The sequence below is a fragment of the Dendrobates tinctorius genome, unplaced genomic scaffold (assembly GCF_039654945.1).
Source record: "Dendrobates tinctorius isolate UK_male_01 unplaced genomic scaffold, ASM3965494v1 ptg000003l, whole genome shotgun sequence".
Classification (NCBI taxonomy): domain Eukaryota; kingdom Metazoa; phylum Chordata; class Amphibia; order Anura; family Dendrobatidae; genus Dendrobates; species Dendrobates tinctorius.
In genome coordinates, this window is record NW_027361671.1 from 63,347,501 (window position 1) to 63,374,928 (window position 27,428).

The 27,428-nt window shown below is 43.7% G+C and overlaps 1 protein-coding gene across 5 annotated transcripts in view; it reads left to right on the plus strand.

Moving 5' to 3' along the window:
• Positions 1 to 27,428, plus strand: part of TNFAIP8 (TNF alpha induced protein 8) — a 205,356-nt gene that overhangs the window by 102,456 nt on the left and 75,472 nt on the right. Inside the window, exon 2 of one of the 5 annotated variants that reach the window (XM_073554698.1) lies at positions 13,533 to 13,660. The exons of 3 other annotated variants lie outside the window; for them this stretch is intronic. Coding sequence is in view for 1 of the 2 variants with exons in the window: in XM_073554566.1 (XP_073410667.1) it covers positions 21,581 to 21,593 (13 nt within the window). In the remaining variant the exon portion in view is untranslated. Of the gene's footprint in view, positions 1 to 13,532; positions 13,661 to 21,565; positions 21,594 to 27,428 lie in introns of those variants that run through there. One more of the 5 variants, XM_073554566.1, reaches the window with a different exon arrangement.

A 27,428-nucleotide genomic window follows, 5' to 3' on the forward strand; every position in this document is an offset into this window, starting at 1 on the left:
CAGCTGCTCTCTGACGCTGTGGTGCAGCTGCTCTCTGACGCTGTGGTGCAGCTGCTCTCTGACGCTGTGGTGCAGCTGCTCTCTGACGCTGTGGTGCAGCTGCTCTCTGACGCTGTGGTGCAGCTGCTCTCTGACGCTGTGGTGCAGCTGCTCTCTGACGCTGTGGTGCAGCTGCTCTCTGACGCTGTGGTGCAGCTGCTCTCTGACGCTGTGGTGCAGCTGCTCTCTGATGCTGTGGTGCTGCTGCGCTCTGATGCTGTGGTGCTGCTGCGCTCTGATGCTGTGGTGCTGCTGCGCTCTGATGCTGTGGTGCTGCTGCTCTGATGCTGTAGTGCTGCTGCTCTGATGCTGTGGTGCTGCTGCTCTCTGATGTTGTGGTGCTGCTGCTCTCTGATGTTGTGGTGCTGCTGCTCTCTGATGTTGTGGTGCTGCTGCTCTCTGATGTTGTGGTGCTGCTGCTCTCTGATGTTGTGGTGCTGCTGCTCTCTGATGCTGTGGTGCTGCTGCGCTCTGACGCTGTGGTGCTGCTGCTCTGACGCTGTGGTGCTGCTGCTCTGACGCTGTAGTGCTGTTGCTCTGACGCTGTAGTGCTGTTGCTCTCCGACGCTGTGGTGCTGCAGCTTTCCGACGCTGTGGTGCTGCTGCTCTCTGATGCTGTGGTGCTGCTGCTCTCTGATGCTGTGGTGCTGCTGCACTCTGATGCTGTAGTGCTGCTGCTCTCTGATGTTGTGGTGCTGCTGCTCTCTGATGCTGTGGAGCTGCTGCTCTCTGATGCTGTAGTGCTGCTGCTGCTCTCTGACGGTGTAGTGCTGCTGCTCTCTGACGCTGTAGTGCTGCTGCTCTGACGCTGTAGTGCCTGCTGCGTTCGGACGCTGTAGTGCCTGCTGCACTTGAACGCTGTAGTGGCAAGGCAACCTTTGCTTATAGTAATAGACTGTGAGAGTTCAGGCCGTCAACTCAGATATGCCGTCCGCCACAACTGTTAAGCATCAACGTCGTACTCCTAAATATTGAAAGTGAAACAACCCCTTTTAAGATGGGGTTTCTAGTAGTGAGAACAGTATTCGATGCAATCGCATGCACGTTGTGCTTTTAGTCATGTTACCTTTATTGCAAACCATCCTGCATGTTTAGTTGCTGTGAAGTTTGATACGATTCTATGATTCTAAGTCCTGGTCTAAAAAGTTTGGTATTAGGTTTACTTTAATGGTCCTGGAATTCTAGCAGCAAAACCAGATTGTGATTTTTGCCAAAATATTGTCCAAAACCTTTTTCGAGTTGATGTTTAAAACAGAAAATGACAGAAATGACATTCAACGTTAAAACCATACTATACCTCCTCAGCACTGACAGTGATGTTATGGGATGATCTATACAGGGTGAGCCATTTATATGGATACACCTAAATCAAATGGGAATAGTTGGTGATATCACCGTCCTGTTTGTGGCACATTAGTATATGGGAGGGGGGAAACATTTCAAGATGGGTCCTGACCATGGCGGCCATTTTGAAGTCGGCCATTTTGGATCCAAATTTATTTTTTTCCAATGGGAAAAGGGTCATGTGACACATCAAACTTATTGAGAATTTCACAAGAAAAAACAATGTTGTGCTTGTTTTTAACGTAACTATTCTTTCATGAGTTATTTTACAAGTTTTATGACCACTTATAAAATGTGTTCAAAGTTCTGCCCATTGTGTTGGATTGTCAATGCAACCCTCTTCTGCCACTCTTGACACACTGATAGTAACACCGCAGAAGAAATGCTAGCGCTGGCTTCCAGTATCCGTTGTTTCAGATGCTGTACATCTCGTATCTTCACAGCATAGACAATTGCATTCAGATGACCCCAAAGATAAAAATCTAAGGGGGTCAGATCGGGAGACCTTGGTGGCCATTCAACTGGCCCATGACGACCAATCCACTTTCCAGGAAACTGTTCATGCAGGAATGCTCGGACCTGACACCCATAATTGATGTTATGGTGTGGTATATGGGGTACTAAGATGTGATGTGTTGCCCTCTTTATGCACTGAAGATGGCACGTTCCCTGAGTTTTCCCAGCAAGATGGTGCACCACCATATTTTGGGTGCCAGGTCCGAGCATTCCAACAAGGAATCTGACCCCCTTAGACTGGTATTTCTTTTGTGTTGTTGCTATCGGTGTGTCAAGAGTGGGAGAAGAGGGTTGCATGGACAATCCTACACAATGGGCAGCACTTTATGACCACTTATAAAATGTGTTCAAACTTGTAAATAACTCATGAAAGAATAAATTTACATTAAAAAGCACTCCATTGTTTTTCTTGTGAAATTCTCAATAAGTTTGATGTGTCACATGACCAAAATGGCTGACTTCAAAATGGCCATCATGGTCACCACCCATCTTGAAAAGTTCCCCCCTCTCGTATACTAATTTGCCCCAAACAGGAAGTTGATATCACCAACCATTCCCATTTTATTTAGGTGTATCCATATAAATGGCCCACCCTGTATTTTCTGGCACAGAGGAATTCCACAAAACTGGCACCATGGCTGTTCATAAAAGTTGTTTATCTATAAAAACCTTATTTTGGTGTCCATGGGTTAAGATTAGTTCATAAGATGATTTGTTTTGTTACCTGTATGAATACTTTAATATAGATGAGAAACTTAATGGAGACACAAAGAGCAGTAAACAACAAAACGGCAAATAAATGTATCCCCCTCTGCTCCAAAGGGGAAGTCCCGGTGCTCCTGTTCTGTCCCCCTCAGCTCCAGCGGGGCAGTTTCGTTGCTCCTGTTCTGTCCCCCTCTGCTACAGCGGGGAAGTTCTGGTGCTCCTGTTCTATTCCCCTCTACGCCAGCGGGAAGGTTCCAGTGCTCCTGTTCTTTTTCCCCTCAGCTCCAGCGGTGAGGGTCCAGTGCTCCTGTTCTTTTTCCCCTCTGCTCCAGCGGTGAGGGTCCAGTGCTCCTGTTCTTTTTCCCCTCTGCTCCGGTGGGGCAGTTCCAGTGCTCCTGTTCTATCCCCCTCTGCTCCAGCAGGGAGGTTCCGGTGCTTCTGTTCTTTCCCCTCTGCTCCAGCGGGGAGGTTCCGGTGCTTCTGTTCTTTCCCCTCTGCTCCAGTGGGGCAGTTCCGATGCTCCTGTTCTGTCCCCCTCTGCTCCAGCGGGGCAGTTCCGGTGTTCCTGTTCTGTCCCCCCCTCTGCTCCAGCGGGGCCGTTCCGGTGCTCCCTGCCGCTCTTGTTTACTTGTCTGCAGCAGTGACGTCAGCCATAGAGGGCACAATTAAATTTGTTTTTACATATTCTACTCTATTTCATGGGTTTTTATATCTAGTGTTCAAAACATGACAGATGTAACTTTCAGAAGTGACTTACAACCAATTCGGCCTCATTGAGTTTTTGAGAAATGTTGATATTCTGCAAACTGTAAAAAATAATCTTTCTGGAGTAGTTTTCTGTCTAGTCCATACTGCCATCTTGAGGGTACTTTGCAAACTGCATGTTATTATTTTTGGATACTGAGGCATCACAATTGAGGACTCTTTAAGTAAAGCAAACACACAAAACAAATTATTCCGTAACCAGTAAAAACAAATAGCACAAATTGATAAGTTAGTGCATAAAACCTTAGTTCGAAACAAAATGGAGCTATACCCTGCTGTAAATAAATAAGTAAAAGCAATATTGCATATAAATACCATTGGGCACTTAGTAAACAGTTTTTTATTTCAAATAAAGTGTAAAATCCATCCCACCAGCTTCAAGGTGTACACAAATCGGGATGGTCCTAACCTCTAGTTATTTAAAACTTGCCTTGCGTCATAATGATGTCAGTGTGAATAAGGGCTGAGCAGGACTGGGTCCCGAATATGGATACCCAGCAAATGGGAAGCTGTATAAAATTAATGTCGAGCTGAAAGAAATAAAAAAAAAAAAAAAAATTAGCTGGATTATAAGTTGGTATGCAAGCAAAATATAGGAGCATGTTCACACTGGGCATTAACCCCTTCCTGACATCTGACATACTATCCCGTCCTTGGGACCCGGGCCCCTATGTCCATAGACGGGATAGTACGTCATAGTGATCAGCGGCGCTAACGGGGGGAGCGCCGCTGATCGCGGCCAGGTGTCAGCTGATTATCACAGCTGACACCCGGGACTATGTGTACTGACCTGAAGAATAAAACCGCTTTATCAATTTTACCTGACTCGGAACGGTGTAAACGCATCCCCCAAAAGAAATTCATGAAACGCTGGTTTTTGTTCATTCTGCATCCCAAAAATCGGAAGAAAAAGCGATCAAAAGATGTCACGTGCCCGAACATGATACCAATAAAAGCGTCAAGTCGTCCCGCAAAAAATAAGACCTCACATGACTCGGTGGGTCAAAATACGGAAAAATTATAGCTCTCAAAATGTGGTGGTGCAAATAAAATAAAAAGCGTCTTTTAGCGTGTGACAGCTGCCAAACATAAAACCCGCCATAAATAGTAAATCCAACCCCCTGTTATCACCCCCTTAGCACATTAACCCCTAACACACTGCGATCAAACACGATCGCAGTGTACCGGGGGTTTAGGGAAGCATCGGCAGGGAGGGGGCTCCCTCCGTGCTTCCCTGAGACCTCCACAGCAGCGCGATGTGCAGCGCTGCTGCGGGGGCCTCCTTCCCTGCAGGTCTCCGGATCCAATATGGCGGCGGGGGCCTGTAGGGAGGCGGCTTTCTCACTGCCTGCAGAGCGCAGGCATGAAGAAGCCTGCAGCAGTGCCTGTGTCAGATCGCTGATCTGTCACAGCGCTCTGTGATGTCAGATCAGCGATCTGACACATGACAGTGATGTCCCCCCTGGGACAATGTAATAAAGTTAAAAAAAAAATAAAAAAAAAAGTGTAACAATAATTTATAAAAAAAAAAATCGCTAAATAAATTAAAAAAAAATATTCCATAATAAATTCATTTTTTTTGGAAATAAAAAAAAATAAAAGTACACATATTTAGTATCACCGCGTCCGTAACGACCCGCCCTATAAAACTGTCCCATTAGTTAACCCCTTTAGCTAACCCCTTAAAAAATAAAAATATAAAACAGCAAAAAAAATGCTTTATCATACCGCCGAACAAAAAGTGCAATAAGCTCGATCAAAAAGACGGACATGAATAACCATGGTACCGCTGAAAACGTCATCTTGTCTCGCAAAAAAAACAGCCACCACACAGCGTCAGCAGCAAAAAAGTTATAGCTCGCAGAATAAAGCGATGCAAAAATAATTATTTTTACATAAAATTGTTTTCATTGCATAAAAGCGCCAAAACATAAAAAAAGACATAAATGAGGTATCGCTGTAATTGTACTGACCTGAAGAATAAAACTGCTTTATCAATTTTACCTGACGTGGAACGGTGTAAACGCACCCCCCCAAAAGAAATTCATGAAATGCTGGTTTTTGTTCATTCTGCGTCCCAAAAATCGGAATAAAAAGCAATCAAAAATGTCACGTGCCCGAAAATGATACCACTGAAAACGTCAACTCGTCCCGCAAAAAATAAGACCTCACATGACTTGGTGGGTCAAAATATGGAAAAATTCTAGCTCTCAAAATGTGGTGGTGCAAAAACTATTTTCACAATAAAAAGCGTCTTTTAGCGTGCGACAGCCGGCAAACATAAAAACCCGCCATAAATAGTAAATCCACCCCCCCGTTATCACCCCCTTAGTTAGGGAAAAATAATAAAATTAAAAAAAATGTATTTCCATTTTCCCGCTAGGGTTAGGGCTGAGATTAGGGTTAGGGGTATGTTGGGGTTAGGGTTGGAGTTAGAATTGGGTTTGCACTGTTTGGGCACATCAGGTGCTCTCCAAATGCAACATGGCGTCTGATCTCAATTCCAGCCAATTCTGCGTTGAAAAAGTGAAATGGTGCTCCTAACCTTCCAAGCTCTGCCATGCGCCCAGTGTTTTACCCCCACATATGGGGTATCAACCTACTCAGGACAAATTGGACAACAACTTTTGGGGTCCAATTTCTCCTGTTACCCTTGGGAAAATCAAAAATTGGGGACTAAAAAATCATATTTGTGGAAAAAATGATTTTTTTTATTTTCACTCCCGGGCGTTATAAACTTCTGTGAAGCACTGGGGGGGTTCAAAGTTCTCACCACACATCTAGATCCTTGGGGGGGTCTAGTTTCAAAAATGGGGTCACTTGTGGGGAGTTTCAACAGTTTAGGCACATCAGAGGCTCTCCAAACGCGACATGACACCCGCAGACCATTCCATCAAAGTCTGCATTCCAAAACGTCACTAGTTCCCTTCCGAGCCCCGACGTGTGCCCATACAGTAGTTTTCTCCCACATATGGGGTATCAGCGCACTCAGGACAAATTGGACAACAACTTTTGGGGTCCAATTTCTCCTGTTACCCTTGGGAAAATAAAAAATTGGGGACTAAAAGATCATGTTTGTGGAAAAAATGTTTTTTCCTTATTTTCACGCCCGGGCGTTATAAACTTCTGTGAAGCCCTTGGGGGTTCAAAGTGCTCACCACACATCGAGATAAGTTCCTTGGGGGGTCTAGTTTCCAAAATGGTGTCATTTGTGGGGGGTTTCCACTGTTTTGGCACATCAGGGGCTTTACAAACACGACATGGTGTCCGATCTCAATTCCAGCCATAAAAGTCAAATGGTGCTGCTTCCCTTCCGAGCTCTGCCATGCGCCCAAATAGTGGTTTACACCCACATATGGGGTATCAGCGTACTCAGGACAAATTGCACAATAAACTTTTAGGGTCCTGTTACCCTTGGGAAAATAAAAATTGGGGGTGAAAAGATCATGATTTTTTAATTGTAAGGCTGTACGTTATAAACTTCTGTGAAGCGCTTGTGGGTTCAAAGTTCTCACTGCATATCTAGATAAGTTCCTTAGGGGGTCTAGTTTCCAAAATGGGGTCACTTGTGGGGGGTTTCCACTGTTTAGGCACATCAGGGGCTCTCCAAACGTGACATGGCGTCGGATCTGAATTCCAGCGAATTTTGCATTGAAAAAGTCAAACGGCGCTCCTTCCCTTCTGAGCTCTGCCATGCGCCGAAACAGTGGTTCCCCCCACATATCAGGTATCAGCATACTAAGGACAAATTGCACAACAACTTTTGCAGTCCAATTTCTCCTGTTACCCTTGTTAAAATAAAAAAAATTGCACCTGAAATAATTTTTTTGTGAAAAAAAGTTAAATGTTAATTTTTTTTAAACATTCAAAAAATTCCTGTGAATCATCTGAAGGGTTAATAAACTTCTTGAGTGAGGTTTTGAGCACCTAGAGGGGCGCAGTTTTTAGAATGGTGTCACTTTTGGGTATTTTCTATCATATAGACTCCTCAAAGTGACTTCAAATGTGATGTGGTCTGTAAAAATAAAATGGTGTTATAAAAATGAGAAATCGCTGGTCAACTTTTAACCCTTATAACTTCCTAGCAAAAAAAAATTTTGTTCCAAAATTGTGCTGATGTAAAGTAAATATATGTGAAATTTTACTTAAGTTTTTTGTGTGCTGTATTAAGGGCATAAACCTTCAAAGATGGAAAAGTGCGAAATTTTCGCCAAATTTCTTTTTTTTTTCACAAATAAACACAAGTTATATGAATTAAATTTTACCACTAACATGAAGTACAATATGTCACGAGAAAACAATGTCAGTCACCGGGATCCATGGAAACGTTCCAGAGTTATTACCTCATAAAGGGACAGTGGTCAGAATTGTAAAAATTGGCCCGGTCATGAACGCGCAAACCACCCTTGGGGGTAAAGGGGTTAAACGAACTAAACGCAAGACAGAAACAAAATGAACATATTCTCTGCTGTAAGTAAATAAGTAGAAGCAATGGTGCATATAAATACCATGGGGAACTTGGGAAACCCCTCTCTAATAATCTAATAAGAAGCGTAAAAGCCATCTCACCAGCGTCAAGGTGTACCCAAATAAGTTAGTGGATGGCATAATATATTGCACAATTCTGTAGGTACAATTCTTTACAGAAATTGTTTGTTCCATGAGCTTGTGTATTGCATGGTCTGTGTTGTTTCACCAAACTTTGAATTAAAAGTACAAACAAATATAAAAAGCTTTTCAGAAAAATTTGCTCTTTTCTTCTACTTATGAGTCAATTCTTTCTCTTGTCTCTGCCTTCTGATCTGATCATTCGCTCAGAAATATGGATAAACTCTGTCTTGCCAAAATAAGTGAAACTGCCAGCTCATTATGTGTTTAGATTACATCTGTTCATTGAATTCTATAGAGAAAGGAGGTTGAAGAGAGGAACAGAGTGAAACAGACCCAGCCTGTGATATTCTAGTGCTTTAACTCCTTCCATAGCTGGATTCACAGCTACTCTGCTGAATACTGCTGGAAAATGTCCTCCATGCCGCTGTTAATGAATATATGCTAGCTACATTAAAACCTGAAAGTAGGAATCCTTCAAGTCTGTGTGTACTGTGGATGGTAAATATTATAGCTGCTAGTCTTCGCCCTCTAGCTCCGAGAAAATGAGACCGCATGAAGAAGGAAAAACTGGTAAATGAAAATGGATGATACAAGTCATATAATGTCCAGAAATAATGACAGGAATGATGAGGTTTATTAAGCTAAAGTATGCATTACAACTGAATGTCTCCTTAAAAGTGCAGAAAGCTGAAATATAACCTGTGCAAATTCCAGGAGCTACGTAGTGTGCCTATAAATTTAGGGTTTTTCATTTTCAAGATTAAGAAATAACTTAAATGCGAACAAAATGGCTGTTTAAGGGTTATTCCCATTTAATAGAGGGATGGCATATCTTTAGGATTACCCATTAGTATATGATGATTGGGTTTCTGACCTCTGGTACCCCCACTCCCCCACTCTGATCCTAAAAATGAATCCGTGCCGCATCTCCTTTACTGTTTCACCATGCACAATGCTGATATCGGCCACTTGAATAGACCTGCGCTACAGTTCCTTTGCACAGCAGGTGAATAGTATGTGATTGTGTAGGAGAAAGCATCCCAGAGGTCAGACATGTGATGGCATATCCTAGCAATTTGCTATCACTTTACGAGATGGAAAATCCGCTTTTATCTAAACAGAAATGTGGCCACTTTTGGCAAAAATGACTAAACTGTAACCAAACGACAGTATTTTCTAAGTAGACAGAAAAGCAAAACATGTCAATATTGAGAAGAGCAAGGTCAAAAATGTAACATTAAATCAAGCGAATATCTGTGCCATGTCAATGATACTCTTAGGTGATTGTTTGCCTTGCAAACACAAAGCAATAGTGTTTATCGGTAAACAGGATAGAAGGAGCAAAAAGGTCAGTGTTTTGTGGTTGCATGAAGCTGTTAAGTCTCAGTGTTTTTACAATACCACAACGTGTTTACCTGTTATCAGTCATTGAAAGGAATCGAGTCACTAATAATATTTTTTGTATTATTGTTTATTTAAGTAATCCAAGTAAATAAGCCGTTACAGATTTATAGTATTAGCAGTGTGTTTAATATATCCCTATGTGAATATAAAGAGTAGAACCACGAATATGTAAACTGCTAAAATGGAAAAACACTGCATTACAAAATGATGACCTCAAGGTTACCTTCTCACAGACTGATAATAGAGGTGCCTTGGTATTTATGCGTGAACAGAGGGACCAATGGCATTATTAGAGCTGGTATTGGAGTAAGGCTATGTCCCCACGGGGCGTAATCCCTGTGCTTTGGGCGCAGCGGATACCTCGCTCCGCCCAAAGCGCCGCCCCTTGTTGTACGCGCAGTGATTCCGGATGTGTTCATTGAACACATCCGGAATCACCGCATCGTATTCATAGACCGGGTTATTTATCTTGCTGAGACGTAACATCTCCGCAAGATAAATAGATTTGCTGCGGTCTTTAAAGACGTGCCGCATGTCCAGTTGCGCAGGGCCGCCGGATGCAACCCTGCACGCATAGTGGAGACGGTATTTCATAAAATCCCCTCCACTATGCTGTAACATCTGGAAGCTGCGGATTGGACGCTGCAGCAGAACACGGCGTCCTATCCGCAGCAAGTACTGAAGTATAACGCCACGTGGAGAAATACCCTAAGGGTATGTGCACACGATCAGAAATGGCTCCATATTTGCTCAGGATTTGACGCAGGTGAAATCTGCACTAAGGTCACTGGTAGGTCAGCTGCGTTTTTGATGCGTTTAATAGCATGCGTTTTTTATGTGTTTTTTTTTTTTCATTGCATGTGGGGGGGTTTTGTCACTTGAAATAAAGCTAATTGAAAGTTGGCTTCTGGAAAGGGAAAAAAAAGTGATTTCCTGTTTGCAGATATATTGGGGTATGTTCCCACGGTCAGTAAATGTTGCGGGTTGGACCCTGTGTACTTGTGCAGCGTCCAGCTGTGCTACAGCATAGTAGATGGATTTCAAGAAATCCCATGTCCACTATGTGTGCACCGATGCCTGCGGCTCACCCGCAGAGACGGACATGCGGCATGTCTTTCCAGACAGCAGCATGTCTATTAGTGGAGACGCTCAGTCTCCGCTGCGTAAATTACCCATTCCCTATCCTTAGATGCGGTAAAACCTCATTATCTTTCCAGTCACATGTGCATTAAGTGCGGGAACGCAGCTTACTACACGTGTACTAATTTACATAATGGTGAATCTTCTGACACAGACGGAAGTACATGACATGAGAACTGGAGGAAAGCAAAGACAGGTCCCCTCCTTTTTAATAAATAATAATTTAAAAACATAGAGCGGGGTCCCCCTATAGTTGTTAAACAGCCAGAGAAGTTGGCTAGTGACTGGAGATAACCCCGTCCCCGGTGGTCACGTGCACGGCAGTTCTCGCGTCAGCTCATCGCCGGGATCTGCAGTGTAGGTGAACTTCCGGCTGAAACAAGATACATCTTTATTTAAATTAGTACACATGTAGTAAGCTGCGTTCCCGCACTTAATACGCATGTGACTAGAAATATATTGTAGTTTTACCGCATCTAATGATAGTGAATTTACGCATAAATAGACAAGCGGTCTGAAAAGACGCGCGACATGTCCATCTCCACAGGGAAGCCAGAGGTGTCCGTGCACACATAGTAGACAAGGGATTTCTTGAAATCCCATCCACTATGCTGTAACATCTGGCCACTGCTGGTTTGACGCTGCGGATGTACAGTGCGTCCAACCTGCAACGTTTACTGACCGTGGGAACATACCCTAATTGTATAAATGAGAACTAATGGAACTGTCCACAAATGAGAACATTCCCCACAATATAAAAAAGGTTTGATGTGATCTTGTTTTGGGAACACTGGCTGTGGGGATGTTTTCTATGATGCTAGTAATAGATGTTTTCTCGTATGCAGTGTGATGTATTTCATTCTTAAAGCTACGCTCACCCTAGTGTATAATTCAGCTGAGTGCTATCCGATGTTTTATTGGTTAGCACTCGGCCCAATGTTATGCTATGGGGCAGTGCATGTCTGCTATTGTATGTCTCACCAATTCAGCATGAGAAAACAATTGCAGCATGCTGGGAGTGACTCCAATATTCGCATCACACGCACGCTAGTCTATGGACTGCACTCTGATATCAACCATGTGCACTCTGACATTCACAGACTCTGACAATGGATAAGATGAAGAAATTAAGTTCTTTTATTTTCTCAGGCGAGAGAATATGATCACACTGAGACGACATACTTCTCAAACTCAGAGTGAGCAGAGCGTCCTTGGCAGAATCGGCCCGATTCTATCGCATGACCACATACTGCCGTCTGATCGCAGCCTTACGTAGAGCCTCATGTCTCCTCTCATCTACAATAAATGTCTGCTACTAATAATTCTATATCAAAAGGGGATTGTAACTACACTATGCAAATTTATTTCTCCACAATGTAAAAAAAAATGACCAAGAAAGATGCACAGTAATTTTCATACCACAACATTATGATAATCTATTCATATCTTTCACATTTTTATGTCAGTTTAGCCATTCTGTTTAATTCCAGTTGTTTATTCCAAAAATGGAACATTGTGCCAAAATAATCCACTGCATTAGTTACTGAAATAGAAATAGAGGGGCCCCATTCATTAGTATGGGTCTATACAGCTCTGTTTGGTGTCCATTTTTTATAATGAGAGGGGGGGGGGAGGAGTCCTGCATGCAGAACATCTTTCAGTCTATCACGAAAACTGAAATCAGACTGATCCATAATAATCAACTTTTGTTTACATTACTGATGCAGCGGCTCATTTTTGTACATAAATTCCATTTGTCTGTTCCTAAAATAGACCATGCAAATTGACGTATGAACTTGCCTATCTAACTATAAGGGCAGTGTAGTGGTTAGTGCTTTTATATTTCTTCTTGCATCTTCACTCTTCAGGTATTGCCTTGGAATTAACCATATCCTCCACTAAAGACTAATTCTGTGTTCAAGTTTCTTAGTGATGCCTTTGAAGCTATTCTCTGCGAATGGCTCTGCATCATCACCCGGTCCTAGTAGATCTTCAGTCAGTTTATGGTCTGTCTTCTTTTGGTTTGAATTCTCCCCCCCCCCCCCCCCCATCATCCTCCTGAAAGAATAAAACTTCAAGGGTTATGCCCTATGCAGATCCTTTGATCCAAGTGATTTCTTTGAAAATGCATCTTCACATTTAATTGAATCTGAACCTATCCTATTATCTCATCTCATCTTCAAATTCTCCACCTAAAAAAATTATTTGGTTTCTAAAGCACTCCACCAGAAAGTCTTGCCTTGGGCATATTTTTCTCCTCTCTTCGTGGTCACCCAGGTATTAAAGGGAATCTGTCACCCCATCAGGGGCTTATCTACAGCATTCTGTAATGCTGTAGATAAGCCCCTGATGAATCCTGAAAGATAAGAAAAAGAGTTAAGGGGGCTTCACACATAGCGATATCGCTAGCAATATCACTAAAGCGTCACCGATTTTGTGACACAGCAGCGATATTGCTAGCGATATCGCTATGTGTGATACTTAACTCTGACCGGCTCCCCTGCTGGCTATCGCTGATCGCGTGAGTACGTCCTGGACCGTTACTCGTCGGCCGCTTCCTGCTGGCGCCAGCAAGCGACGCGTGGACGCGGGAGGGAGGACGTCTTCGTCGCCGCGTCTGACAGGTAAGTGCCGACCGCTGCTACGTCGCTGTGAGGTCTAAATCCTACAAAAAACACGGAGATATAACCCGCAAGTAAAGTAAAAAAGTCACTTTATTGTAACAGACTCTTTAGACAAAATGTACAGACAACAAACAAAATGCTCATGCAGGGCTCATATATGGTAACCGCTATTAACACCTTATATATATAGCAGAATGGGTGATATGAAGTAAAGCAAAGAATCTCAAAGGGAGCCATTCATTACATAGTATACAGGCCCTCACTATGAGAAAACAGAGCTAACACACTCCAAATGGAAAGATTCAATGTAGATAGATAAATATCTGTCCAAAATAGTAACACCACAATGAAAGGAGTCAAAATCATACCCATGTGTATCTGCAGGTGAACGCGGCACTAAGGAGAGCAGCCCCGACGCGCGTTTCGCGTTACTCGTCGGCCGCTTCCTGCTGGCGCCAGCAAGCGACGCGTGGACGCGGGAGGGAGGACGTCTTCGTCGCCGCGTCTGACAGGTAAGTGCCGACCGCTGCTACGTCGCTGTGAGGTCTGCCTGTGTGGCAGCTCACTAGCGACCATTTAGCGATGCACCAGCAATCCTGACCGGGTCGTATCGTGGTCAGGATCGCTTGTGCATCGCTAAATGTGACGGGACCCTTAGATTATTCTCACCCCAGCATTCGGTCCGGTCCGATGGTAAAAACGGACACACTGATAGCACACTGATGTAAAACATCGGTACCATTTTTTCACAGATGGATGTGTGAATGAGGCCTAATGTGTATGGAGACCTGGCATCCCTGACTTGATGTTGCGGAAGAAGAGTTTGAATTTTATTGTCACACCCCTTTGTTCTCTGGGGGTAGCTGCCACTATAGCGGTTTGGTAGCAGTTTCTTCCACTCTCCCTATCGAAAACCCAGAAATGCTCAGTAGAGCGAATTGTTAAATTTGTATTGGGGGGTCAGGAGTGATGGCTATCAGCACTGTGACCTTGTGTTCCAGCCATTGTTTTGCTTGCTGATTATTTTAATTAAACATGAATATGCAACATTTTTATTTTTAGCAAACAGTGGTAGAGCGCATTGTAGCATGCTTTTATCAGCAAACACAATGTGTAATGTTCTTATTAATACTGTACACAAGCTTAGTATCAAATGAAAGTCTCATAGCAAAACTAAATGATTTAAATTGACCAACAGTAAATAATGAAAATGACAAAACAAATGGAGTTATAGTTTAGGATGCCCAAAGACATTAAAATATGTCAGTGGAATTTACAGACTGTTTGATGTGTTTCAGGGTCTCCTAAACAAGGAGCGGCTATGTTGAAGCCAAAAGGGAGTGCCCTGTTTCCATTCAAACGAACCTGTGCGTGGTAAACCGTTGTTTTCCTCTTCGCCACGACAGCACCCACTGAGAGAGGGGATCCGCCCCAGGAACAGGAAACCTACAGAGAGATAAATGGGGCGGTCCCCCTCGCTCCCTCAGTTTGGTTTCCTGTTCCTAGGAAGGAACCCGCAGAAGAGGATACCTGGTCTGGTAGCCGCCTGCCTGCATAATATGAGCAGCAGGGGCCCCAGGTCCGGAGGCAGCGTCGGGCGGAGAGGGGTATCTCCCCCCCCCCCCCCAGAGCTGGCGTAATGCAGGTGAGGCTGGAGGCGAAAGTGGTGCCAAAGCTCACTGGGGTGATGGCTATACCCCCCCTCCCCCTCCCGGGGTTGGACGCATTACGAACGCCATCGGGCGTACTGAGGCCGGCGCCCCCCCCCCCCCCCGTGGCAGAAGGGCTTGTGCGGCGTGTGCTGAGCGGCGCTGCTGGAGTCATACCTGGACAGGAGAGGAGTCCGTGCGTGGAGAGGGGGCGCAGACGCGCGATGCGCCGGCCGCATCACTATTTGCGGTGACCCAGTGCAGGAGAGGCAACCCGGAAGTGGAGGAGGACTTCCGGGTTCAGGCTGAAGGCAGAGACCGCGGGACAACGCCCGCGCATGCGCAGTAGGGGCTGAAAAAAAAAAAAAAATGGTAAAAAAAAAAAAAAAAAAAGAGGAGCAGCTATAGCAAAGGCTTTAAAAGGAAGCCACAGACACAGCGCCAGTGCGCAGTCATGTCGTCCTTAGATGACTCAGCTTCGCTCCCATTAGGTCAGCCAGTGGTATCCCCACTTGGTAGTCGACAGAGCAGTGCTACGAGAAGATCCAATAGCACCAGAAGAAGTGGCAGCTCTAGGAAGGAATCCATTGGGCCTTCCAGACAAGATGAGCCGGTAGAGAAGAAACGTAAGGAAAGGAAGTCGTCGCATGCCTCGCCTCAGCCTGGGTCCCGGGCACCGCAGCCGGTAGTTGCTGACGAAATTCACGGGTGAGTGTTTTTTGGTCAGGTTAGATAATTGATGGCCTTCTCTTTCTGGTCCATACCCCTTTTAGGCTAAAAGAACAGAGAAGGCGAAACATAGAGAGTGTGCCTTATGTTCGCAGCCCCTCCCGGATGGCCACCCAAAGAGATTATGCCAATCATGCGTTGAGGAGGCCTTGCAGGAGGAATCCTCACGAAAGAAGGAGGATATCCGGGCAATGATAAGAGAGGAACTACGGGCCTTAGGCGGTTCCAGTAGTCTAGGGGGTCACTCCTCCATGAGAGAAATATGTTCACCTAAAGGAGGAGTCTCGCTGGCGTCCAGGTCACCGTCAGATACCGGAGAACTAGATTCCGATAAGTCCCAGGAATACCTTCCCTCAGAGGACGAGGATCAGACGTGTTTCCCCACGGATAGTGTCAGTAATCTTGTAAAGTCTGTCCGAAATACCATGGGGTTGCCAGAGAGTAAGGACCCCAAGACCCCTCAGGACATTATGTTTGCGGGTATTTCTCGTAAAAAGATCCGAGCATTCCCAGTGGTCTCAGCTGTAAAAGACCTAGTTAAGAGGGAATGGGAGAAACAAGGTCAGAGGACCTTCCTCCCCTTAACGTCAAAGCGTAAGTATCCCTTTGACGATGAGGAGTTAACGGCCTGGTCGAGAGCCCCCAAGGTGGATGCGGCAGTGGCCTCTACCTCCCGTAGATCCTCCTTGCCGGTGGAGGATTCGGGAACTTTGGCTGATTCTTCGGATCGTAAGACCGATACATTCCTCAAAAGATCTTGGGAAGCTTGTATGGCAGCCTTTAAGCCCGCAATAGCAGCCACATGTACGGCAAGATCTATGTTGGTGTGGCTGAACGACTTGGAGGACAATATTAAAAATGGAGTAGCTAGGAGTAGGCTTCTTTCCTCTATGCCCCTCATTAAAGGAGCAGCGGCTTTCCTCTCCGACTCCTCCGCGGATTCTCTCCGGTTGTCGGCTAGAGCGGCAGGACTGACCAATGCAGGCAGGCGGGCCTTATGGTTGAAGGGGTGGAAAGGAGACACACAAACAAAAACTAGATTGTGTGCTATACCCTGCCAGGGTAAGTACCTGTTTGGTACAGAGCTGGATGAGATTTTGACAAAAGCGGGGGAGAGGAAAAAGGGGTTCCCTAACCCGTATGTTCCGTTCAACAGGAGGGCCTACAGGAAGCCGCCGTTCGGTAAAAAGAAAGACTTTAGACCTCAGGACCGCTGGGGAAATAAGGACCCCAAGCAAAGAGGCAACCTATTCGGGAAACGTCCCTTCAGAGGAGACAGATCCCGATAAAACCGTTATACCGGTAGGTGGCAGGCTATTAAGATTCAGCCGCCAATGGATGAAGGTGACATCAAACCCGTGGGCCCTAAGTATTGTATCATCAGGCCTAAAATTAGAATTCGTTCGGTATCCACCGAACTCCTTCTTATTGACTTCTATGAAGTCCCGTTCTCAGCAGGAAGCACTGGAGATGGAGATTGCGATACTGCTATCTAAACAGGTCCTAGTGGAGGTCCCAGACGACGAAACAGGGATGGGCTTTTATTCTCCTCTATTCTTAGTCCCAAAACCAGATGGTTCTTACAGGACTATAATAAATTTAAAGAAACTTAATACCTTCCTAAGACTGAGGTCGTTTAAAATGGAGTCGATTAAGTCTGCAATAAAGCTTTTGTTTCCCAGGTGTTATATGGCGGTCTTGGACCTAAAGGACGCCTACTACCATCTCCCCATATATCGAGGGCACCAAAGGTTCCTGCGGGTAGCAGTCTGGTTCAGAGGTCGGATTCGGCATTTCCAGTTTGCGGCAATGCCTTTCGGGCTATCCATGGCTCCTCGGGTATTTACCAAGTTAATGCTGGAAGTAATGTCATATGTAAGGCTGAATGACACCCTAGTTGTCCCTTATTTAGACGACCTACTCATAGTGGGGAATTCTGTTTCACAGTGTGAAGCAAGAATAGCTAGGATTATTTCATCCCTACAAACACTGGGTTGGCTAATTAACTGGGAGAAATCCAGACTGGAGCCAGTGACCTGTCAAAGGTTTTTGGGCCTGCAGGTAGACTCCGTAACTGAGGAGTGCTTTCTGCCAAACGCCAAAGTAATGGCCATGATTGACAAAGTACAGAATGCTACAGGAAGACCCGTAATATCATTGAGACAGGGCATGTCCTTGCTGGGGTCACTAATATCATGCATTCCAGCGGTGCAATGGGCTCAGTTCCACTCTAGAGGACTACAGTGGGCTATTCTGCAGGAGACAGACTGCAGGGGCGGCTGGAAGGGAAGATATCCCTATCGCCCGAGGTGGTTGAATCCCTAAAATGGTGGTTAATTCCTTCCAATCTATCGAAGGGAGTACAGTGGTGGGTGACTCCCTCCAAGATACTCACCACAGATGCCAGCCCCTTAGGTTGGGGAGCCCACCTAGAGGAGCACATGGTACAAGGCTGGTGGCGGGAGAATGAAATAGAGGCCTCCTCTAATGTAAAGGAGCTAACAGCGATTTTTTATGCGATATCTCGCTTCCTTCCGCAGTTGAGAGGCGCCCACGTAAGGATCCAGACAGACAATACCACCGCAGTGGCCTATATAAACCGGCAAGGAGGCACGCGGTCAATGCCACTGATGTCTATCGCGGGAAAGATTCTGGAGATGGCCGAGGTCCATCTTCTCTCCTTGTCAGCGCTCCATATAAGAGGAGTGGACAACTCCCGAGCAGACTATCTAAGTCGCCAGGCCCTATACCAGGGAGAGTGGGTCCTCAGCAGAGACGTGTTCGAAATGATAGCGTCAGAATGGGGCAGACCGGAGATAGACCTATTCGCAACCAGAGCCAACAGGCGCGTAAAAAGGTTCGCTTCTCTCTACAGGTCGGACAACCCAGATATTCTAGATGCCCTCCAAACACCCTGGGCATTCCAACTAGCCTATGCCTTTCCTCCGATGGTGCTACTACCAACAGTAGTCAGGAAAATAAGACAGGAGAGGGCGAGGGTCATCTTGATAGCCCCGTTTTGGACAAAAAGACCGTGGTTTTCATGGCTGAGAGCCATGTCGGTAACCGACCCGTGGATCCTGCCGCAGCACCAGAATCTTCTCTCGCAGGGACCCTGCTACCATCCACAGGCCAAAGCCCTGCACCTAGCGGCCTGGAATTTGAAAGGGAGCTACTGAGGCAGAAGGGTTTCTCAAGGAACCTAATCAATACCCTGCTACAAAGCAGGAAGGAGTCCACGACAAAAATTTATGCTAAGGTGTGGAGGAAGTTCCTGGCCTTTCACCCAACAAAACTAGCTGGTGAAGTACCCATTACGGCCATTCTAGAGTTTCTACAAAGAGGCCGAGAACTTAGACTCTCAGTAAGCACTCTTAAGGTCCACGTGTCAGCCCTAGGAGCCCTGTTTAACTATAACGTGGCAGCAAATAGATGGGTGACTCGGTTTATCTCGGCCTGTCAACGAGCAGAACCGGTGCATGTGCCTCGACTTCCAGCGTGGAACCTTACTTTAGTTTTGGATGCCTTCACTCAGGCACCATTCGAGCCCATAAGCTCAGCATCAGTAAAGTGCCTCTCATTGAAAACGGCTATGCTGGTGGCCTTAGTATCGGCCAGGAGAGTGAGTGATCTTCATGCTCTGTCAGTAGACCCACCGTTCCTGTCAACAACACGAGACAGTCTCATTTTAAAGACGGACCCGTCCTATCTGCCCAAACGGGCAACTAAATTTCATAGGTCTCAAGAGATATGCCTACCTTCATTCTATGAGAACCCGTCAACACAGGACGAGGAGAAATATCACACCTTAGATGTGAAAAGAGCTGTGCTAGCCTACCTTGATAGGACCAGTCCCTGGAGGCAGAGTAGGTCTCTGTTTGTCTCATTCCAGGGCAGCAGGAAGGGGTCTGCAGTTACATCAGGCACGATATCCAGATGGATTAGAGATGCGATCACAATGGCGTATCTGACAAAAGGAGAAGACCCTCCACTGGGGATTAAGGCGCACTCTACTAGAGCCATATCATCCTCCTGGGCCGAGAGGGCGAACGTCCCAATTGAACAAATATGTAAGGCTGCAACCTGGTCTTCTCCATCTACCTTTTATAGTCACTATAGACTAGATTTGTCCTCTACCGAGGATCTAACTTTTGGTAGATCAGTCCTTAACACGGTGTGCCCGCCCAAGTGATTATCTCTGAAAATCTCTCAGTGGGTGCTGTCGTGGCGAAGAGGAAAAACCGGATTACTTACCGGTAATACTCTTTTGTAGATTCCACGACAGCACCCGCTCACTTCCCTCCCGTAAGAATTTTTTCACACATGGGTCTCCTTGGTGGTGGAGATTATGATTTAAGTTAGATATGTGATTAAACTTAGTAAGCTTAAAACTGCATAGGGGTAAGATAAATGAATCGCCCAAGCAAAATGACTAAAACATGTATGGCGGTTCCTCCGTTGTTCTCGGTAATACAAACTGAGGGAGCGAGGGGGACCGCCCCATTTATCTCTCTGTAGGTTTCCTGTTCCTGGGGCGGATCCCCTCTCTCAGTGGGTGCTGTCGTGGACTCTACAAAAGAGTATTACCGGTAAGTAATCCGGTTTTCCGGTTCAGACACTCATAGTGGAATACTGGAATAACCCCATCCAGGCTTCAATCTCTATAAGTTCAGCTAAAGAAACAGCTGAGCTATACTGTCTACCATAGAAATTAATGAGAGCTACAGAAACGGAAAGCTAGGTTATTTCCATCATAACATGTGTTAAGGGTTCTTACAATTGAATCTGTCCTTTCAGCTTTGCATGAATCAATAGTATAGACTAATATAACAATCTTTGCAATATACAGTATATTTTCTGAGAGAACTCAGCTTTCCCACTTATCAGAAACCACCTTTCCCCCCCACTGCTACCTCCTGAAGTTTTCAAGCACTCTTAAAAACTAGTTAAAATCCATGCTTAGACAAGGAGTACTGGTGTCATGTGACACAGCCCTTTATACTCTATGTAGGCTGGAGGAGAACTGAGGAGCAAGGGGAGGAAACAGGCAGAGGGAGTCACAGAACCATTGGACTGTGATATCTAACAAGTACTAACTTATGTTAGATCCAGATAGCTCCGCGGTATAAAGTACTCCATGTTTCTTTTACTGGTCTTTATGCACTAAAAAAATGAATGAAGAACAGGAATCCTTCTGTGGTGAGTGCGGTATGGTGTACGAGATCACTGCAGCTAGTCTCCCTCCACCAGCTCCTAGTCTATTCCAAATGAGAGCGAGAGGGAGCATGCACAGGAGAAAACTGTTGAAAATGCAGTTTACATGTCGTATAATGACCAGAAATAGTGCTAATCTTCATTTACACTCAAAGAAACCAGCTTATTCTAAAACGTTACTTGAAAGTATGATTACCATTTGAGTCATTTTACTTTGCCAGAACATATCTACCAATAAGTATTGCTGATGAACAATGTAGCATGTTGGTTTGTATCATTACACATTCATTTACATGCATCAGTCATCTGCATGGCTAATTATATAGGCAGCACATAGGACAGTTATTGCCGACCAGCAATGATTTTTAGACCAGCCTAAAAAAAGATCATCTGGTCTACGCTGGCATTTTTGCATGGGGCAAGGAACAGGAATGAACATTCTTATGAACGCTTATTTGGCTGATCATCAACCCACGTTAAATGGCTCAAAGTTTCCCAGTTACCTAGTTTTGACCTATGTAACATAGAGAAGTGATGAGGATATACATTTCTTATAGTGGCTGGTATCGTTTGGACTTCAGTCACTTTTACAAGGCTTTTTTTTGGCGCAGAATGAAATATAACACCCACAATAACAAGCAGGGCCTTTCTATTCTGTTTAGCCAACACTGCTTTTTCTGGGTGGTGTGTACTGGCTTCTTATAACTGGTGTGAACAAGTAATTTGTCTTTTGGAAACCAATGAGTAATTGGGATAGTGAACATTATAAGGCTTGAGGAGTGCTAACCACACATCTCTCACATAGACCACCCTCTAAAGCCCAGGACACCATTGGGCAAAATGCTCAAGTCATGTAAGTACAATATGTGTTTATTACTTTTCAATGGTCTTTGTAAGATATAATATTAATATTATATGCTGTGATGTAATACCAATGAGCACAGTTACAGTATAACAAATGGACCAGGAATTTATCATGCATTAGCCATATGGTTTATTAATTGTTCAGGGACTAATGGGCTAAATTTGTAATAATGTCATGTGATGCAACAGTCCCTTCTTCCTATTGACTAATCTCCATTTATAAAAATGTATCATATGCAGGAATACACATTTACAGTGTATGTACAGTCATATGTAAAAGTTTGGGCACCCCTATTAATGTTAACCTTTTTTCTTTATAACAATTTTGGTTTTTGCAACAGCTATTTCAGTTTTATATATCTAATAACTGATGGACTCAGTTGTATTTCTGGATTCAAATGAGGTTTATTGTACTAACAGAAAATGTGCAATCTGCATTTAAACAAAATTTGACCGGTGCAAAAGTATGGGCACCCTTATCATTTTCTTGATTTGAACACTCCTAACTACTTTTTACTGACTTCCTGAAGCACTAAATTGGTTTTGTAACCTCATTGAGCTTTGAACTTCATAGCCAGGTGTATCAAATCATGAGAAAAGGTATTTAAAGTGGCCACTTGCAAGTAGTTCTCCTATTTGATTCTCCTATGAAGAGTGGCATCATGGGCTCCTCAAAACAACTCTCAAATGATCTGAAAACAAAGTTTATTCAACATAGCTTTTCAGGGGAAGGATACAAAAAGTTGTCTCAGAGATTTAACCTGTCAGTTTCCACTGTGAGGAACATAGTAAGGAAATGGAAGAACACAGGTACAGTTCTTGTTAAGCCTAGAAGTGGCAGGCCAAGAAAAATATCAGAAAGGCAGAGAAGAAGAATGGTGAGAACAGTCAAGGACAATCCACAGACCACCTCCAAAGACCTGCAGCATCATCTTGCTGCAGATGGTGTCACTGTGCATCAGTCAACAATACAGCGCATGCATAACGCCTTTTTGTATGACCAAACAACTCAATCTTTGTTTCATCAGTTCACAGGACCTTCGTCCAAAATGTAACTGGCTTGTCCAAATGTGCTTTTGCATACCTCAGGCGACTCTGTTTGTGGCGTGCTTGCAGAAACGGCTTCTTTCGCATCACTCTCCCATACAGCTTCTCCTTGTGCAAAGTGCGCTGTATTGTTGACCGATGCACAGTGACACCATCTGCAGCAAGATGATGCTGCAGGTCTTTGGAGGTGGTCTGTGGATTGTCCTTGACTGTTCTCACCATTCTTCTTCTTCTGCCTTTCTGATATTTTTCTTGGCCTGCCACTTCTGGGCTTAACAAGAACTGTACCTGTGTTCTTCCATTTCCTTACTATGTTCCTCACAGTGGAAACTGACAGGTTAAATCTCTGAGACAACTTTTTGTATCCTTCCCCTGAAAAGCTATGTTGAATAATCTTTGTTTTCAGATCATTTGAGAGTTGTTTTGAGGAGCCCATGATGCCACTCTTCATAGGAGAATCAAATAGGAGAACTACTTGCAAGTGGCCACCTTAAATACCTTTTCTCATGATTTGATACACCTGGCTATGAAGATCAAAGCTCAATGAGGTTACAAAACCAATTTAGTGCTTCAGGAAGTCAGTAAAAAGTAGTTAGGAGTGTTCAAATCAAGAAAATGATAAGGGGGCCCATACTTTTGCACCGGTGAAATTTTGTTTAAATGCAGATTGCACATTTTCTGTTAGTACAATAAACCTCATTTGAATCCAGAAATATAACTGAGTCCATCAGTTATTAGATATATGAAACTGAAATACCTGTTGCAAAAACCAAAATTGTTATAAAGAAAAAAGGTTAACATTAATAGGGGTGCCCAAACTTTTACATATGACTGTGTGTGTGTGTGTGTGTGTGTGTATATATGTATGTGTGTATATATATATATATATATATATATATATATATATATATATATACAAACAAACAAACAAACAAACAAACAAACAAACAAACAAACAAACAAACAAACATACATACATACATACATACATACATACACACACAGTGCCTTGCGAAAGTATTCGGCCCCCTGGACTTTTCAACCTTTTCCCACATATCATGCTTCAAACATAAAGATACCAAATGTAAATTTTCGGTGAAGAATCAATAACAAATGGGACACCGTTGTGAAGTTGAACGAAATTTATTTGTAATTTTAAATTTTTGTGGAAATTCAAAAACTGAAAAGTGGGGCGTGCAATATTATTCGGCCCCTTTAACTTAATACTTTGTTGCACCACCTTTTGCTGAGATTACAGCTGTAAGTCGCTTGGGGTATGTCTCTATCAGTTTTGTACATCGAGAGACTGAACTTCTTGCCCATTCTTCCTTGGCAAACAGCTCGAGCTCAGTGAGGTTTGATGGAGATTGTTTGTGAACAGCAGTTTTCAGCTCTTTCCACAGATTCTTGATTGGATTCAGGTCTGGACTTTGACTTGGCCATTCTAACACCTGAATACGTTTATTTGTGAACCATTCCATTGTAGATTTTGCTTTATGTTTGGGATCATTGTCTTGTTGGAAGACAAATCTCCGTCCCAGTCTCGGGTCTTTTGCAGACTCCAAAAGGTTTTCTTCAAGAATGGTCCTGTATTTGGCTCCATCCATCTTCCCATCAATTTTAACCATCTTCCCTGTCCCTGCTTAAGAAAAGCAGGCCAAACCATGATGCTGCCACCACCATGTTTGACAGTGGGGATGGTGTGTTCAGGGTGATGAGCTGTGTTGCCTTTACACCAAACATATAGTTTGGCATTGTTGCCAAAAAGTTCGATTTTGGTTTTATCTGACCAGAGCACCTTCTTCCACATGATTGCTGTGTCTCCCAGGTGGCTTTTTGCAAACTTTAAACAACACTTTTTATGGATATCTTTGAGAAATGGCTTTCTTCTTGCCACTCTTCCTTAAAGGCCAGACTTGTGCAGTGTACGACTGATTGTTGTCCTATGGACAGACTGTCCCACCTCAGCTGTAGATGTCTGCAGTTCATCCAGAGTGATCATGGACCTCTTGGCTGCATCTCTGATCAGTCTTCTCCTTGTTTGAGATGAAAGTTTAGAGGGACGGCCGGGTCGTGGTAGATTTGCAGTGGTATGATACTCCTTCCATTTCGATATGATCGCTTGCACAGTGCTCCTTGGGATGTTTAAAGTTTTGGAAATCATTCTGTAACCAAATCCGGTTTTAAACTTCTCCACAACAGTATCACGGACCTGCCTGTTATGTTCCCTGGTCTTCATGATGCTCTCTGTGCATCAAACAGAACCCTGAGACTATCACAGAGCAGGTGCATTTATACGGAGACTTTATTACACACTGGAGGATTATATTTATCATCATTAGTCATTTAGGACAACAATGGATCATTCAGAGATCCACAATGAACTTCTGGAATGAGTTTGCTGCACTGAAAGTAAAGAGGCCGAATAATATTGCACGCCCCACTTTTCAGTTTTTGAATTTCCACATAAATTTAAAATAACCAATAAATTTCGTTCAACTTCACAATTGTGTTCCACTTGTTGTTGATTCTTCACCAAAAATTTACATTTGGTATCTTTATGTTTGAAGCATGATATGTGGGAAAAGGTTGAAAAGTTCCAGGGGGGCAGATACTTTCGCAAGTCACTGTATATATGTATGTATGTGTGTGTGTATACAGCTCTGGCAAAAATTAAGAGACCATTGCAAAATTTTCAGTTTGTCTGATTTTTCTCTTTATAGGTATATTTTTCAGTAAAATGTAAATTGCTCTTTTATTCTATAAATTAGTAAAAAAAAAAAAAACATGTCTTCGAATTTCCAAGCACTAAATTTTGTATTTTCAGAAAATGAGAAATGGTCAAAATAACAAAAAAATGCAGTGCTTTCAGACCTCAAATAACACCAAGAAAACAAGTTCATAATCATTTAGAAACAACAATACTAATGTTTTATCTCAAGAAGAGTTCAGAAATCAATATTTTGTGGAATAACCATGATTTTTAATCACATCTTCATGCGTCTTGGCATGCTTTCCACCAGTCTTTCACACTGCTTTTGGGTGACATTATGCCACTGATGGTACAAAAATGTAAGCAGTTCTTCTTTGTTTGATGGCTTGTGACTATCCATCTAGCTCTTGATTACATTCCAGAGGTTTTCAATGGGGTTCAGGTCTGGAGATTGGACTGGCCATGACAGGGATTTGATGTGGTAGTCCTTCATCCACACATTGATTGACCTAGCTGTGTGGCATGGCGCATTGTCCTGCTGGAAAAACCAGTCCTCAGAGTTGGGGAACGTTGCCTGAGCAGAAGGAATCAGCTGTTTTTCCAGGATAACCTTGTATGCGGCTTGATTCATACGTCCTTTATAAAGATTAACCTGCCCAATTCCAGCCTTGCTGAAGCATCCCCAGATCATCACCGATCCTCCATCAAATTTCACAGTGGGTGCAAAACACTGTGGCTTGTACGCCTCTCTAGGTCTCCGTCTAACCATTAGACGACCAGGTGTTGGTCAAAGCTGAAAATGAGGCTAATCACAGAAGATTACCTTACTCCAGTCCTCTATGGTCCAATCCTTATGGTCTTTGAAAAACTTCAGCCTGGCTCTCCTTTGCTTCTCATTGATGAGAGGCTTTTTTCTAGCTTTACATGACTTGAGCCCTGCCTATAGGAGCCTGTTACAAACTGTTCTTGCCGTGCACTTCACCCCAGCTGCCATTTGCCATTCCTTTTGTAGGTCAGTTGATGTCATCCTGTGGTTGCTGAGTGACATTCAAATAAGATGATGGTCATCCCGGTCAGTGGAGAGTTGTTTTCGCCCTCTACCGGTCCGTAGCTTTGTTGTCCCCAATGTCAGCTGATTGACCTTGTTGTAATGGACTGTCGTTTCAGACATTTTAAGGATGGAGGCAACATGATGCTCACTGTATCTCTCTGCTAGTAAAGCCAGAATTGAGACTTTCTTTTCCTCACTCAAGACTTAACTTTTAACCATGCCAAAGGAGTTGAAAAGAAATGTTTCCATTCCTATTACTTTTGGGATATTACTAACACTTGTTTTGCCATCCAGCTTGTCCTATTGTAAAATGTGAACACCACAGCAGGTTTTTTTTTTATACTTTCCTTTGTTAAATAAGATTTGGTTCAGATGATCACCTAATCAGAAGCACATTAAGTAGAATGAGGTGTACTCTGGTTGGAGTTCAACTGATACTGGAATGGAATAGCTGTCAGACATGTAGAGAAGCTGATTTTTATAAAACTGTGCAGTGGTCTACTTTTTTTTGCCAGGGCTGTGTGTGTGTGTATGTGTGTATCTATATATATATATATATATATATATATATTAATATATGTGTATGTATGTGTATATATATATATATCTATCTTTGCACAAAATTTATTTAAGCATTCTTAAAATTTAAGTGCAGCTGGCTTATTAGAAGGAAGTTGAGTTGGTGACTCGAATATCCATTCTCCATTCGCTACTGTAATTACAAGCTTTTCTCAAATGAGGCACCCTAGCTTTCTAAACTACAACAACCTAACTAACCTTAACCAGTAGTGTTGAGCATTCCGATACCGCAAATATCGGGTGTCGGCTGATATTCGCGGTATCGGAATTCCGATACTGAGTTCCGATACTTTTTGCATATCGAATACCGGAATCGGAAGTTCCCATAGTGCTATGAGCCAGTTTGATTTGATTCAGCCAATGAGGAATCCTCAGAAGTGTGGGCACATCCTGTTAGGCATGTAGGCATGTTAACTAATGGCATGGCTGTGATT